At 44.1% G+C, this 13,311-nt stretch overlaps 1 protein-coding gene and 1 pseudogene across 2 annotated transcripts; both read left to right on the forward strand.

The window, feature by feature from the left end:
* Positions 1 to 203: 203 nt before the first annotated feature.
* On the forward strand, positions 204 to 7,659 carry syngr1a (synaptogyrin 1a). 2 transcript variants are annotated; one of them, XM_030408502.1, is made up of 4 exons: positions 204 to 1,893; positions 2,624 to 2,861; positions 2,940 to 3,085; positions 6,243 to 7,659. In XM_030408502.1, exons 1-4 carry the CDS (start codon positions 1,792 to 1,794, stop codon positions 6,366 to 6,368), a joined length of 612 nt encoding a protein of 203 aa, XP_030264362.1. In that variant the 5' UTR covers positions 204 to 1,791; the 3' UTR covers positions 6,369 to 7,659. The 2 variants fall into 2 exon arrangements, with proteins under 2 accessions (XP_030264362.1, XP_030264363.1); XM_030408503.1 differs by lacking the exon at positions 6,243 to 7,659 and adding an exon at positions 5,085 to 6,065 and having other exon boundaries at positions 230 to 1,893.
* A 761-nt stretch (positions 7,660 to 8,420) lies between these two features.
* On the forward strand, positions 8,421 to 9,723 carry LOC115575657 (putative nuclease HARBI1; annotated as a pseudogene).
* The last annotated feature ends 3,588 nt before the right edge of the window (positions 9,724 to 13,311 follow it).

Below are 13,311 nucleotides of genomic sequence, written 5' to 3' on the forward strand. Positions count from 1 at the left end.
AAGCTCTCGTCCAACGTCTTTTTCATACACAACACTAGCGGCACCCGCTTATTGCATTTCGCACACACGATGTGTTCAATGCAACTTTTCTGCCGTACGGATCAGACCAGAGGCAATAGCGTGGTCGGATAAAGGCAGTTGGCTGTTGGTTTGAGTCTGGACGGTGTGTGGGGGCCTTTAAGGAGTACACCTCACTAGGCTCTGCGAGAGAGAGAGGGAGGAAAGGGAGAAATCCTGCTCTCTGCTCTCCACGCTCCTTATTGGTTTTTTGAGTTAGTGTCAATAAATTATGATTTCCTTGATTTAACTTCTTGTGTCCTCTGCTATTATTTGTCATGGCTTTGAGCTGGCTGTGACAACGTCAGAGCACAATTTGTGGCAGAATTCAGACGTGCGCGTAACGTCATTCTGCAAACCTGAGGATCAAATGTCTGCAGAGTGGAAATAACTTAAAGTAGAAAGTGAAAGCAGTCAAGCGACGACATGTAACATCTGCAGTACGACCGTTTCATGAAACAGACAATCGAGGAGATGCTGAACGCTGTGAAATAGACGAGCAACGCGTCCGCATCATTTTACATGACAATGTAAGGAATATGTTAAAGCAGTGGATGATATGGAGGCACCAAGCGTGGGCTGCGTCTCACACTTCAGCTGCTGTAACGAGGGTCTGCTGTCACAGTGCAGCGTCACACACTCACCTGCTAACACCAGGAAGGTGGAGGACAGTGTTGGAACAGCATATGTAGAATAAGACAGAGCCGTATGAAAGTATAGACTTTGTTTCAACAACATAAAAACCTATTAAGGAACAGCTTGGATGCAGGGACTTTGTTTCTTAATGCAGCTGTATTATCCAGGACAATATGAGTATCGGATCAGAACTCGGTATCAGCACATACTGAATATTAAAGGACTCGGATCGGATCGGAGTAAAAAGACCTGATTGGGACATCTCTAGTTATAACTTTGATATTTACAGCTGTTTTATTGTGATGATTCATAGCAACATTTAATTTTCACAGAAAAAGACTGACAGATGGAGCTCACACTGATCCTATTACCACACACACACACACACACACACACACACACACAGTTTACCTGTATCATGTTTTCTGACTGAAGTCTTACCTGTCTGGATGAACACTCCATGTTAGCATGCTATGTTAGCGCTGTCTGTCATTCTGTGGTATGACAGGATGTGACTGATTAGCATCGATCATGTAAAGTCTGTTTAATTATGAAAGACTCAGTTTCTTGATAAATCAGAATTATTAATCTCAATAATCAATAATAATTATTGTGATCCCGTTCTGAATAAAAAAATAAAATAAAAAACCAAAGTAATGAAATAGGAAAGAAGAGTGATAGTGATGTCTTTCTCCTGAGTGTTGCCACTCAGGCAGAATAACTCCACCTCCTTCACTGTGATTGGAGGAAAATAGGACAATAATAGCATGTGATTGGTGGAGCTGCTGGAGGCGGACCACTGCCTGTGAGACTTAGTTGAGGGTATTAAACCCCTGCAAGCTGCAGGGGGGATGAGGAGGATTAGAAGCAGATTACAGTTTATAAAAGAGCAGAAGAAGGAGAGAGCACCAGGACCAGGACAGGACCAGAGACACTCCAGGACCAAACTGGACCAACTGGACTGGGACCAATTTTGGCTCAGTATCTAACTGGTTTGAGCGAGGAGGTGGAGGTGGAGCTGGAGGGTTAAAGTAGGCTGAATTGGACTGAAGTGGTCTGTACTGGTCCTGACTGGTGTACGAACCGGAAGTGGTGTGGATGGATGGTTTCCAGGCGTACGGGGCAGGGAAGGCAGGCGGAGCTTTTGACCCGTTGACCTTCTTTAGACAGCCTCAGACTGTTGTCAGGGTCCTCTGCTGGGTGAGTCTGATGATGTCATCATGATGTCATCATGATGACATCACAACATTTCGCCGGTCACTTAGTGGTCTCACAGATGAGTCCGGGTGTGTTGTAGCTACGATTCGCAGGTTAACTGCTAAGCCTTGTGTTTGTGGTCACTGATGTTGATCAGAGGTCACTGTTCTGGTTCTGGAGCTCAGCTCATGATGGGTCAGTTTTGGTTTAACTTGAGTTAACATTAATCTGTGTTATCTGGTTGAGTTCAGCTCAGGTTGATCACTGTACTGTTTAGTTACAGTTAGTTCAGTGTGTGTGTGTGTGTGTGTGTGTGTGTGTGTGTGTGTCATGAGACTGGTGTTAACATTCCTGAGGCTCAACACAAGACTCGGCAAACAAAACCTCAGTGTTTGAATCAGCTGCTTACAGTTACAATAAAACTTTGTTTGTAGCGATTGAATGTAACTGAGTACGTTTACTCAACCAACATACATTTACATAATTTGAGGTACTTGAACTTTATTTCTATTTTCTGCAACTTTACTTTGGAGACTTTTTACTCCACTACATTAATGTGATAACTTTAGTGAGAAGTAACTTTGCAGATTACATGCAGCTTCAGAGCCAATGTAACAAAATGATTGCTTAAAAACACTGATTCTACTCCTTCATGTTAGCATCTAGCTTCTTGTACTGAGAATGAACATGTCTGTTAGCACTGAGCTAGCTGCTGTCTCCTCTCTGTTTCCAGCTCTTCTCCATAGTGATCCTTGGCTGTGTCGCTAACGAGGGTTACGTTAACCGTCCCAACGAAGTCGAAGAGTTCTGCATCTTCAACCGCAACCAGATCGCCTGTAACTATGCCGTCTCCATGGGGACGCTGTGTTTCCTCTGCTGTACCACCTTCCTGGCACTGGATGTGTACTTCCCTCAGATCAGCGGTGTGAAGGACAGGAAGAAGGCCGTCATGGCCGACATCGGGGTGTCAGGTGAGACCCCGTCTCCTGGTACTGTAGCCTTTACCTATCGCTGCGTTCTGTAACCGCGTGTAACTCAACTCTCTGCAGCGCTCTGGTCTCTGGTCTGGTTCGTTGGTTTCTGTTTTCTGGCCAATCAGTGGCAGGTTTCTAAAGAGGAAGACAACCCACTGAACGAAGGAGCCGACGCCGCCAGAGCCACCATCCTCTTCTGCTTCTTCTCCGTCTTTACCTGGGTATGTACCTGACATCACAAGACAGCCTCTACTAACAAACATGTCCCCTCCAGGCTACCGTACCTGTCCCCTACTAACAAACATGTCCCCTCCAGGCTGCCGTACCTGTCCTCTACTAACAAACATGTCCCCTCCAGGCTGCCGTACATGTCCTCTACTAACAAACACGTCCCCTCCAGGCTGCCGTACCTGTCCTCTACTAACAAACACGTCCCCTCCAGGCTGCTGTACCTGTCCTCTACTAACAAACATGTCCCCTCCAGGCTGCCGTACCTGTCCTCTACTAACAAACATGTCCCCTCCAGGCTGCTGTACCTGTCCTCTACTAACAAACACGTCCCCTCCAGGCTGCTGTACCTGTCCTCTACTAACAAACACGTCCCCTCCAGGCTGCTGTACATGTCCTCTACTAACAAACACGTCCCCTCCAGGCTGCCGTACCTGTCCTCTACTAACAAACATGTCCCCTCCAGGCTGCTGTACCTGTCCTCTACTAACAAACACGTCCCCTCCAGGCTGCCGTACCTGTCCCCTACTAACAAACATGTCCCCTCCAGGCTGCCGTACCTGTCCTCTACTAACAAACATGTCCCCTCCAGGCTGCTGTACCTGTCCTCTACTAACAAACATGTCCCCTCCAGGCTGCTGTACCTGTCCTCTACTAACAAACATGTCCCCTCCAGGCTGCCGTACATGTCCTCTACTAACAAACACGTCCCCTCCAGGCTGCTGTACCTGTCCTCTACTAACAAACATGTCCCCTCCAGGCTGCTGTACCTGTCCTCTACTAACAAACATGTCCCCTCCAGGCTGCCGTACATGTCCTCTACTAACAAACACGTCCCCTCCAGGCTGCTGTACCTGTCCTCTACTAACAAACATGTCCCCTCCAGGCTGCCGTACCTGTCCTCTACTAACAAACACGTCCCCTCCAGGCTGCTGTACCTGTCCTCTACTAACAAACATGTCCCCTCCAGGCTGCCGTACCTGTCCTCTACTAACAAACATGTCCCCTCCAGGCTACCGTACCTGTCCTCTACTAACAAACACGTCCCCTCCAGGCTGCTGTACATGTCCTCTACTAACAAACACGTCCCCTCCAGGCTGCCGTACCTGTCCTCTACTAACAAACATGTCCCCTCCAGGCTGCTGTACCTGTCCTCTACTAACAAACATGTCCCCTCCAGGCTGCCGTACCTGTCCTCTACTAACAAACATGTCCCCTCCAGGCTGCTGTACCTGTCCTCTACTAACAAACATGTCCCCTCCAGGCTGCCGTACATGTCCTCTACTAACAAACATGTCCCCTCCAGGCTGCCGTACATGTCCTCTACTAACAAACACGTCCCCTCCAGGCTGCTGTACCTGTCCTCTACTAACAAACATGTCCCCTCCAGGCTGCTGTACCTGTCCTCTACTAACAAACACGTCCCCTCCAGGCTGCCGTACCTGTCCTCTACTAACAAACACGTCCCCTCCAGGCTGCCGTACCTGTCCTCTACTAACAAACACGTCCCCTCCAGGCTGCCGTACCTGTCCTCTACTAACAAACATGTCCCCTCCAGGCTGCCGTACCTGTCCTCTACTAACAAACATGTCCCCTCCAGGCTGCTGTACCTGTCCTCTACTAACAAACATGTCCCCTCCAGGCTGCCGTACCTGTCCTCTACTAACAAACACGTCCCCTCCAGGCTGCCGTACCTGTCCTCTACTAACAAACACGTCCCCTCCAGGCTGCCGTACCTGTCCTCTACTAACAAACACGTCCCCTCCAGGCTGCCGTACCTGTCCTCTACTAACAAACACGTCCCCTCCAGGCTGCCGTACCTGTCCTCTACTAACAAACATGTCCCCTCCAGGCTGCCGTACATTTCGTCTGTTCCTGTGACTTTGAACTACACACATGTCACATGTAGTATACATGATGCTGTCTTTCTTCTGTGCTCTGTGTTTGTGTATTTGTGTGTGTTTGTGGTTGTGTGTGATATGTTGTGTGTAGGGAGGTCTCACTCTGCTGTCTTTGGAGCGTCTGAAGAGAGTCTCATTTGAAGAAGAATACAACAAACTGTTCAGCCCACCTCTCGCCTGACACACACACACACCCTAATGTCACCTCTGTCCCTCAGCCAATCACAGACGAGTCCTTTTTTGCTTCCTGTCTCATCGTCAGCTCAGCTTGAACTCTGATTGGCTGCTATAAGCGCCAGTGCCATGTGCCTACCTGTTGCCATGGCGACAAGGTTGTTGTTTTCTTCCTCAGATGTGTCGCAGCTGATCCATAAATGTTTCTGTTGTTATTGTTATTATCAGAATTACAGTGATGTCATGATGTTTAAGATGATGTCATCATACATGCTGATTGATGACAATGATGTAATGATGACTGTGTGACGAGCTGTCAGACATTAAAGTTGTAAATGAAGACTTAATGAGCTCTGCAGACACGCAGACCGACCTGTATACGCACACAAACACAGACTCAATAAATAAAAAAACACTTTTGTTTTTGCTCGAAGTTGAAGTTAAATATTTAAACTTTTCTGGGCACACGTAATAATTATTTCCCAGATTTTGAACTTAAATGTGTTAAAATGTGTCAGTGAGCACGTCTCCTTCACACCTGACAGGTGAGTCACATCCAGGTGTGTTTGGACTTTTCAGTTCATCACATAACACACTGATACAAATACATGCTGACTGTCCACTGAGCTGCTGAACTGGATTTTAAGCTGTTTTATCTGTTTCTGATAAAACTGATCGATCCAACAGATTTATTAAATATGAATTTGACATGAGGCTCATTGTTCGTCAGCTTCATGAGAACAAGAGATCATAAACAATCTGTAATATTTAAACTTTGTTATTAATGATGACAAGTGTTTGAAAAAATAAAAAAATGTATTCTGACTCAGATCATTGAAACTATTCATAAATAAATAAATAAAATAAATAACCGTCCTTTAACTGACAGAGAAAACAACGTTATTCTTCTTCATCAGGTGATGTTTAATGACTTCAGTGTTAATAAAGTTCTCTGATTTGACGGCTGGTGTGTGTGTGTGTGTGTGTGTGTGTGTGTGTGTGTGTGTGTGTGTGTGTGTGTGTGTGTGTGTGTGTGTGTGTGTGTGTGTGTGTGTGTGTGTGTGTGTGTTTGTAGGTTGCTCAGTGTCTACTTGCTGTCCACAGGTTTAAACTGGGAACTGATTCTGTCACCTTCAATCAGGACTATGTTGACCCGAACCAACAGGAGGCTCTGGAGGTGGACCTGCCGACTGAGGAGTAGAGGGGCGGGGCTTAGTGATCATTGTAAATAATTAGGGGTGTAACGATACACAAAAATGTATGAAATATTCTAAAAAATAAAAAAAAAGAAATATTATGAAAATAAATTCCTGACAGCTTGTTAAAGGCTTTTAACTAAACTTTTCCACAAGTGCAGCACTAACAGTTCCATCATGTAGCCCCGTTCAGTTTTACTCAGCCTCCTTATTTTTTGACAGAATGATTAACTTGTCCACATTGACTCCACCCATGAGTTTTAGTCAGTACAGGCTTTCATTATGAAGATATAAGGATGACTATATAGACTTTTGGATGATTTATTGACAGTTGCGTTTTTCGCACAGCCATCGTCACAGTCACCTACACTGTCACTGTGTGCTCTGTAGCGCTTGTCTAACAGTGGTTTGCAGGTCGCAGACCCGGCATCTCCGTGTGGAATGGTGTTCAAGCCACCTCAAAATGAATATACATATACATGACTTGGATCGATGAGCAGGGTGATCGGAATGGTTTTCCTGGTTAGCGGACATGGCCGAGGACCCATCTCGTGATGGGACTCTCAAACAACACCTCCAGCACACCTGGGACCCTCACTGGTAAAATGAACACCAGTTAAACTGTCACCATGTCTTTCTCCGTTGCAATATTTATCCAGGAAGCCGCAGTGTTCCCAAGCAGGAGACTTTAGCGACAAGGGAGGGTCTTCAAGCTCTGTTTTCTCGCTAGCGTTAGCCATGACGTAAACGGACTACACATGTAACTGCAGGCGGAAAATAAACACACGCAACTTCCGTTCCCGGAACTCACCCGTGCACGGCCCTGTACCGAACCGGACGTCCTGTGCTGAAATGGTTCAATACAAATACATGTATTGTTGCACCCCTATTAATAATCAGTCATGGTGATGTGTCCATGGACAGCAGGAACATGGAGGAACACCTCATCATGTAGAGGGTTAGGTGTTTAGTTTAGTCACCTGATTTAACAAACAGGACTGTGATTGGCTGGGGTGTTCTCATCATGCTCCTCCTCCTGCTGGTCGGAGGAGGGAACTAATCTCACACTCTGTGCTAACACACACAGACACACACACACGCTCTCTGTACTAACACACACACACACGCTCTCTGTACTAACACACACACACACACTCTCTGTACTAACACACACACACACACACTCTCTGTACTAACACACACACACACACACACACAGGTCTACTGCAGCTGTTTTCTATCTCAACTAGTTTGTTTCCGTGTTTGTTCGTCTCGTAATAAAGTCAGTAAATGTCAGTCAGTTTGTTTTTTCATCTTCTGTGACTCCTCTTTAGTTAATTAAGTGAAGTTGTAGAAGTTTTTGATTTTTAAGTATTTTTTGGACCGTTATATGGCTATATTGATAGGACAGCTGAGAAATGACGAGGGGGGGTGTTGACATGCAGCAAAGGGCCACAGGTCGGACTGGAAACCCGGGAGGACAAGGCCTCTGCACAGGGACGCCCACTCTACCAACTGAGCTAATGGGCCTCTGGTTGTAAAAGGTTTAACAGACTTAAATGAGCCTACAGATGCCCTGTGATTGGAAAACACATGGTAGCATTTGGTCTGACTTTCTCTTGAGCAGAGGTAGTTTGAGGTCACCTCGGACCAACAGATATCTCATTAAAGAAGACCTTATGTCAGCCCCCTCTGTCATCTCTCAGCTGTCCTATCAATAAAGCCATAAAGGCGACAGAAAGCAAAAAAGCAACAACATCTAATATAAAGAGCTGAAACAGAAAACTCAAAACCTGCACACTGTCCAAGTTCACACCTCAGAAATCTCTTCAAAATGATATTGTATAAAATGGCAGATTTGGACAGACAACAGCTTTCACTGGATCGACCAGGAGATGAGGGAAACTCTGGGTTTTCCGTTCCAGAAAGAGAGGTAACTGAAACTCTGGCTCAGTCACAATGGTAGCAGACTCTGTGAACATAACCTGCTCGCTGGCAGGTTTACTTGAAGAAACCCTGAGTTTCTACCCGTCTCCTCCCACATGAAGAAAGCTGACATGGATTGCCTATTCATTCCCAATCCGATTGATATCGAAGCTCAACTAATTCGTAATGCTTTACGTCGCGAGAGAATCTTCCGACCCAGATTAGATGTCCTGTCATTTCCAGAGGAATATCCGTTTGAACGCTACCGCTTTTCATCAAACAGTATAATTTATCTTGAGAACATTCTCCAGCCACACATCACCAACCTCACACACTGCGGACGTGCACTCACATCACTGCAAATTTTATGCATAGTGCTACGTTTTTTGCATACGATAGTTTTCTATACAACGTTGGGGATGCAGAGAACTTTGGAAAGGCAACAGTATGTAGAGCAGTGAGGAAAGTTACCCTCGCACTGAAACGCCTGTTACCAATGATGGTGGTGTTCCCCAGACACAAACCTGTCGGAAACATCAAAGAGGAATTCCACAGGATTGCAGGTGACTGATATAGAAATATTCTATTTTTTTTGTTTTAGATTATGATATACATCCTGCTGCGACCTCAGAGTGGGGTCAGTAGCTTAATCAGCTGTCATTTTGCAGGGCTTCCAAATGTGATAGCACGCATAGATGGGACACAAATTCCTATTACTGCGCCTAAAGAAAATGAAGGGGACTATGTGAATAGAAAATCCTTTCACAGCGTCAATGTCCAGGTATATGACATACCATCTTAAAAAATATGTAGCCTACATGAAAATGTATACAGTACAATACAACTAACTTATGCCATCCTCTGCACTGTGAAGATCATATGTGATGCAGCCTACATTATTACAAATGTAGAAGCCGAGTGGCCTGGCTCTGTGCATGATTCCCAGATCTACCGGGAGTGTAGTCTGAGCAACAGATTAGCACGTGGTAAGGAATCTAAAGCTTTGTACAAATGTTCTTTGTCTCCCATTTTAATGCACTCAAATGTGTCCTCTATAATTTCAGGAGAGTTTGATGGCTACCTACTGGGGGCTCGAGGCTATGCCAGCCCTCTCTGTTGACCCCTTACCCTGACCCTGAGCCAGGGCCCCAACAACGTTTTAATGTAGCCCACTGCAGGACTAGAGCCTGGGTTGAGATGACCATTGGCATACTCAAATCCCGGTTCCAGTGCCTGTGTAAGCTCAGGTTCACCCCAGAGAGGGCATGTGACATCATTGGGGCCAGTGTTGTTCTCCATAATATTGCAACTATTAGAGGAGAGCAACACCCTGCCCTACAAATAAATGACCCTGAGGATGACCAGCCCATCCACCCTGCAGCTGTCCGGGATGGAAGGGCTGTAAGGGACCTAATTAGCAGGAATTACTTTTGATTAAAACAGTCAAATAAAGACAAATTCACATGCAATTTAGTTCTTCTTTATTCCCTAGAAGTACAAAAGCAACAGCTCTCTGTACAACTCCTTAACTTGTAACTGGGAAACATATGGACAACATTTAATTGCTACAGTTCTACATACAGATTTAAAATGGTACTGACCGAAAATCTCACTGTACCAAGCTGTGCTGTGGAAGTTGATGGACCCTCCTCGTGATGCCCAGCTATGTTATGTTGAAGGACAAGAATGTGTTTGTCCATTATCTATGCTCACACTTCAGTGCAGGCTACATGTCAAACTATATTCCACTCGACAACGTAAAGGAATGTGCATGGGTAGACCACTGCCAGTAGCTATACATAATATTAAGACACATTTCAGTAGGCCTCTCTGGATCTCTCCCTGTGGCAGCAGACAGCGCTTCTTCATCATCATCACCATCCTCCTCCTCCTTTGATGCAGGAAAAGAAACTGTTTCAGATTACTTTGAACTACCATCTGAGCAAGATATGAGTATGGAATACTTACAGCTGCAGGGTGTTCAATTGTTTCAGTCGGAGGCTGAACTAAGCAGATGACACCATCCACAACTGTTGGGTGGGGATATATATATATATATATATATATATACATATATTAGAGCTGTCGAACGATTATTTTTTTTAATCACGATTAATCGCATTTTGTCCATAGTTAACTCGCGATTAATCACAAATTAATTGCAATTCTTTTGGCACATTTTTTTCTGTTCTAAATGTACCTTAATGTGTTTTTTCATGTTCTTAATACTTTTAACAACATCAGAAAGGGCAAATATGCTTGCTTTATGAAAATTTTTATTCAACACTTCAAATCATGCAGGAAAATAAAAGGCTCAAAAAATATCCCCTCACCCTAAATGGAATCAAAATATGGTGATGTCTGCTTTTGATGAGGGGGGGGCTCTCTGCATCTGCCGTGTGTTTGGCTTGCAAATGATATTTGAGACTCGACGTACTTCAGTGGTAACTCATTTCATGTCGACAGTACGTGCAGATAACTTTTGTCCCATGGACCGAACCATCTGGCAGTGTTTTGAAAGTGAATTTGCCGTTCATAAGTCCTTTCTCCATTTACTTTCACTTTCGCTTTTCAGTCCACCGTGTTTTTCCTGAACCGCCAACCCTGCTTCTTCTTCTTCTGATTCCCTTTCTTATTCTTCTGCCACCCTCTGGATCAAGACTACAGGTGCCATCGTCAGGCGTAAATCAAACAATGCGCGTTTCTGTTTTTTTAATACCGAGCATTAATCGCGCGTTACAAAAAAATTAACGGCGTTAAGAGGATGTTGCGTTAACGAGTTATTAATGCGTTAACTTTGACAGCCCTAATACATATATATATATATATATACATATATATAAATATATATATATATATATGTATATATATATATATATATACATATATATATATATATATATATATATATATATATATCAGTGGCGGCTGGTGACTGAAAAAATTGGGGAGGACAGGAGGAAAACCAGTCCACGGTGTCATGTTATTTTATACAAGTCAACTACTTATCCCTACTTTCTTATGTTCAATGAAAATTAAGCAATAAAACAATGACTTACAAGACTTCTTTAAAAAACATTTTATATATACAATATATATATATTATACAAGACAAAAGAAATACCAATGCGTACCCCTTCTGGGATTCGATCCCCAGTCACCTGTGTGATAGGCAACTGCTCTACCCACTGTGCTACCGCAGCAGTTAATGTCCATCATGACAGCACATGAGATCACACTCATCACTCATCACAATCGCCCAAAACAGCTGTGTTGCTGCTCTGTATTGTGTCCCGGTCGTGCCGCTAACGTTATGTCCTCCAGCAGGATGAACGAAACGAAAACTATGAATTATCTTTCTGACCGCTTCTCTCTGATTTCTCCGAACAGTTTGTTTTTCTTTCAGAAATTTGCTCATATTTCCTTTGAAACTGATTCCAATATCTCTGAAAACTCCATATTTCTTGTCCGAGCATGGCTGGCAGTGAAAGCTGTAAAATACATAGAAGTATTTTTTGTTTATGGTTGTATAAATGTGAGAATGAAATTTGGGAACTGTTATTGGACCAACCTGCTGTCAATCTTGTATTCTGGTTGCTGATTGGTAAGGGAGGATGTCCTCCCTTAGCGCCTCATTTTACGTGTCTTAGCCAATCATAGATCAGCATGAAAAAATCCTGAATGCATTGAGTGAATGGAAGGAGATCCCTCCCACGGAGGACAGAAGCCCTCCGTCCTCCTCTAGCCCCCACCTTCCTGCTCCCTGCTCCTCTCACAGACTGCTCTGTCTCCTCCGTCTGCAGCTGTCGCTGTTCAACCGCTTTAAGTGGATTTTCTTCCAAAGAAGAAACTTTTTTTATGATATAATATATATATAATATTTTATAAATGATACTGAGATTTGGTAATGATTTATTTCAACCAGTTACTCTTTCTTAAAAAAAAATGGATCTTCCTCTTGCCTCTCAAAAATAGAGGAGGACCAACCTCCTCTGCCTCTATGGACGAGCCTCCTCTGATATATATACATATATATAGAGAGAGAGCCTATATGTAGGCTCTATATATATTAGAAATATTTTATTTTTTTAAAAGACACAAGTCTGTACTTGCATCTGATGTAGGCACTTGTGTCCTGGTGGGTGAAAGGCTCAGATGAGCTTCCCCCGGGGATGCCTTCAGCCACTGGTTGGCCATAGTTTTGGCAAAACAAGACATCTGATTAATTGATTTTTAAGAAAAGGATTGATGGACAGCCCGTCTTCCTCACAGTCAAACAGAGACAAAGAAGACATAACTCCACTGGACACGTCAGAGCCAATCACAGCTGTTGTAGACGTTGTAGGTGCGATGCATCTCTGCTCGGCTCCCTGAATGACACGTGTCGAGTCTCTAGACTCGTTCAAGAGGAACTGGGTTGATAGCGAGATCAGGCTGATTTACTTATTGATCCATCACATATTGACAGGGCTTCTCCTCTGAATCCTCACATCACACTGACCACAAGTTTGACTGTTGTTAAATCTTTTACAGTTTTAAATAAGTCAGATGTTAATAATTCTTTATGGTTCTGTTTTAAATATGAACGTAACATATTTAGTCTGCCAACACAATAAACCTTCAACATCACACACATCACATCGAAATCTCTCCAACTCAGCGGAAAGAAACATTTCTATTAAACACCATATAGTTGATTCAACATCTGAACCATTCAGCTGTTAGATCGGCAGACAGCCAGGTGTTTCCCAGCATGCAATAGGGTCCTGCAGTGTGCCGAGAGCAGCTGCAGCGCCTTGATTGCGTCAGATTAGTGTTGACAAGTGTGCTTGATTTTGAGCAAGTCCAGACCAGGTCGGACTCAAAACCAATCCGGCTGCATTGTGCAGCGATCACAGCTGATTGATTCTGTGCCAGATCAGTTGATCTGCAACAAGCATGTCAATCTGCACAGAGCAGATGGAAAGTCGCACAGTGGAATGGCATAAAGCATCTTATTGATTTTCAAAATAAAACATCCTG

Source organism: Sparus aurata, chromosome 23 (genome assembly GCF_900880675.1).
Source record: "Sparus aurata chromosome 23, fSpaAur1.1, whole genome shotgun sequence".
NCBI classification, from domain to species: domain Eukaryota; kingdom Metazoa; phylum Chordata; class Actinopteri; order Spariformes; family Sparidae; genus Sparus; species Sparus aurata.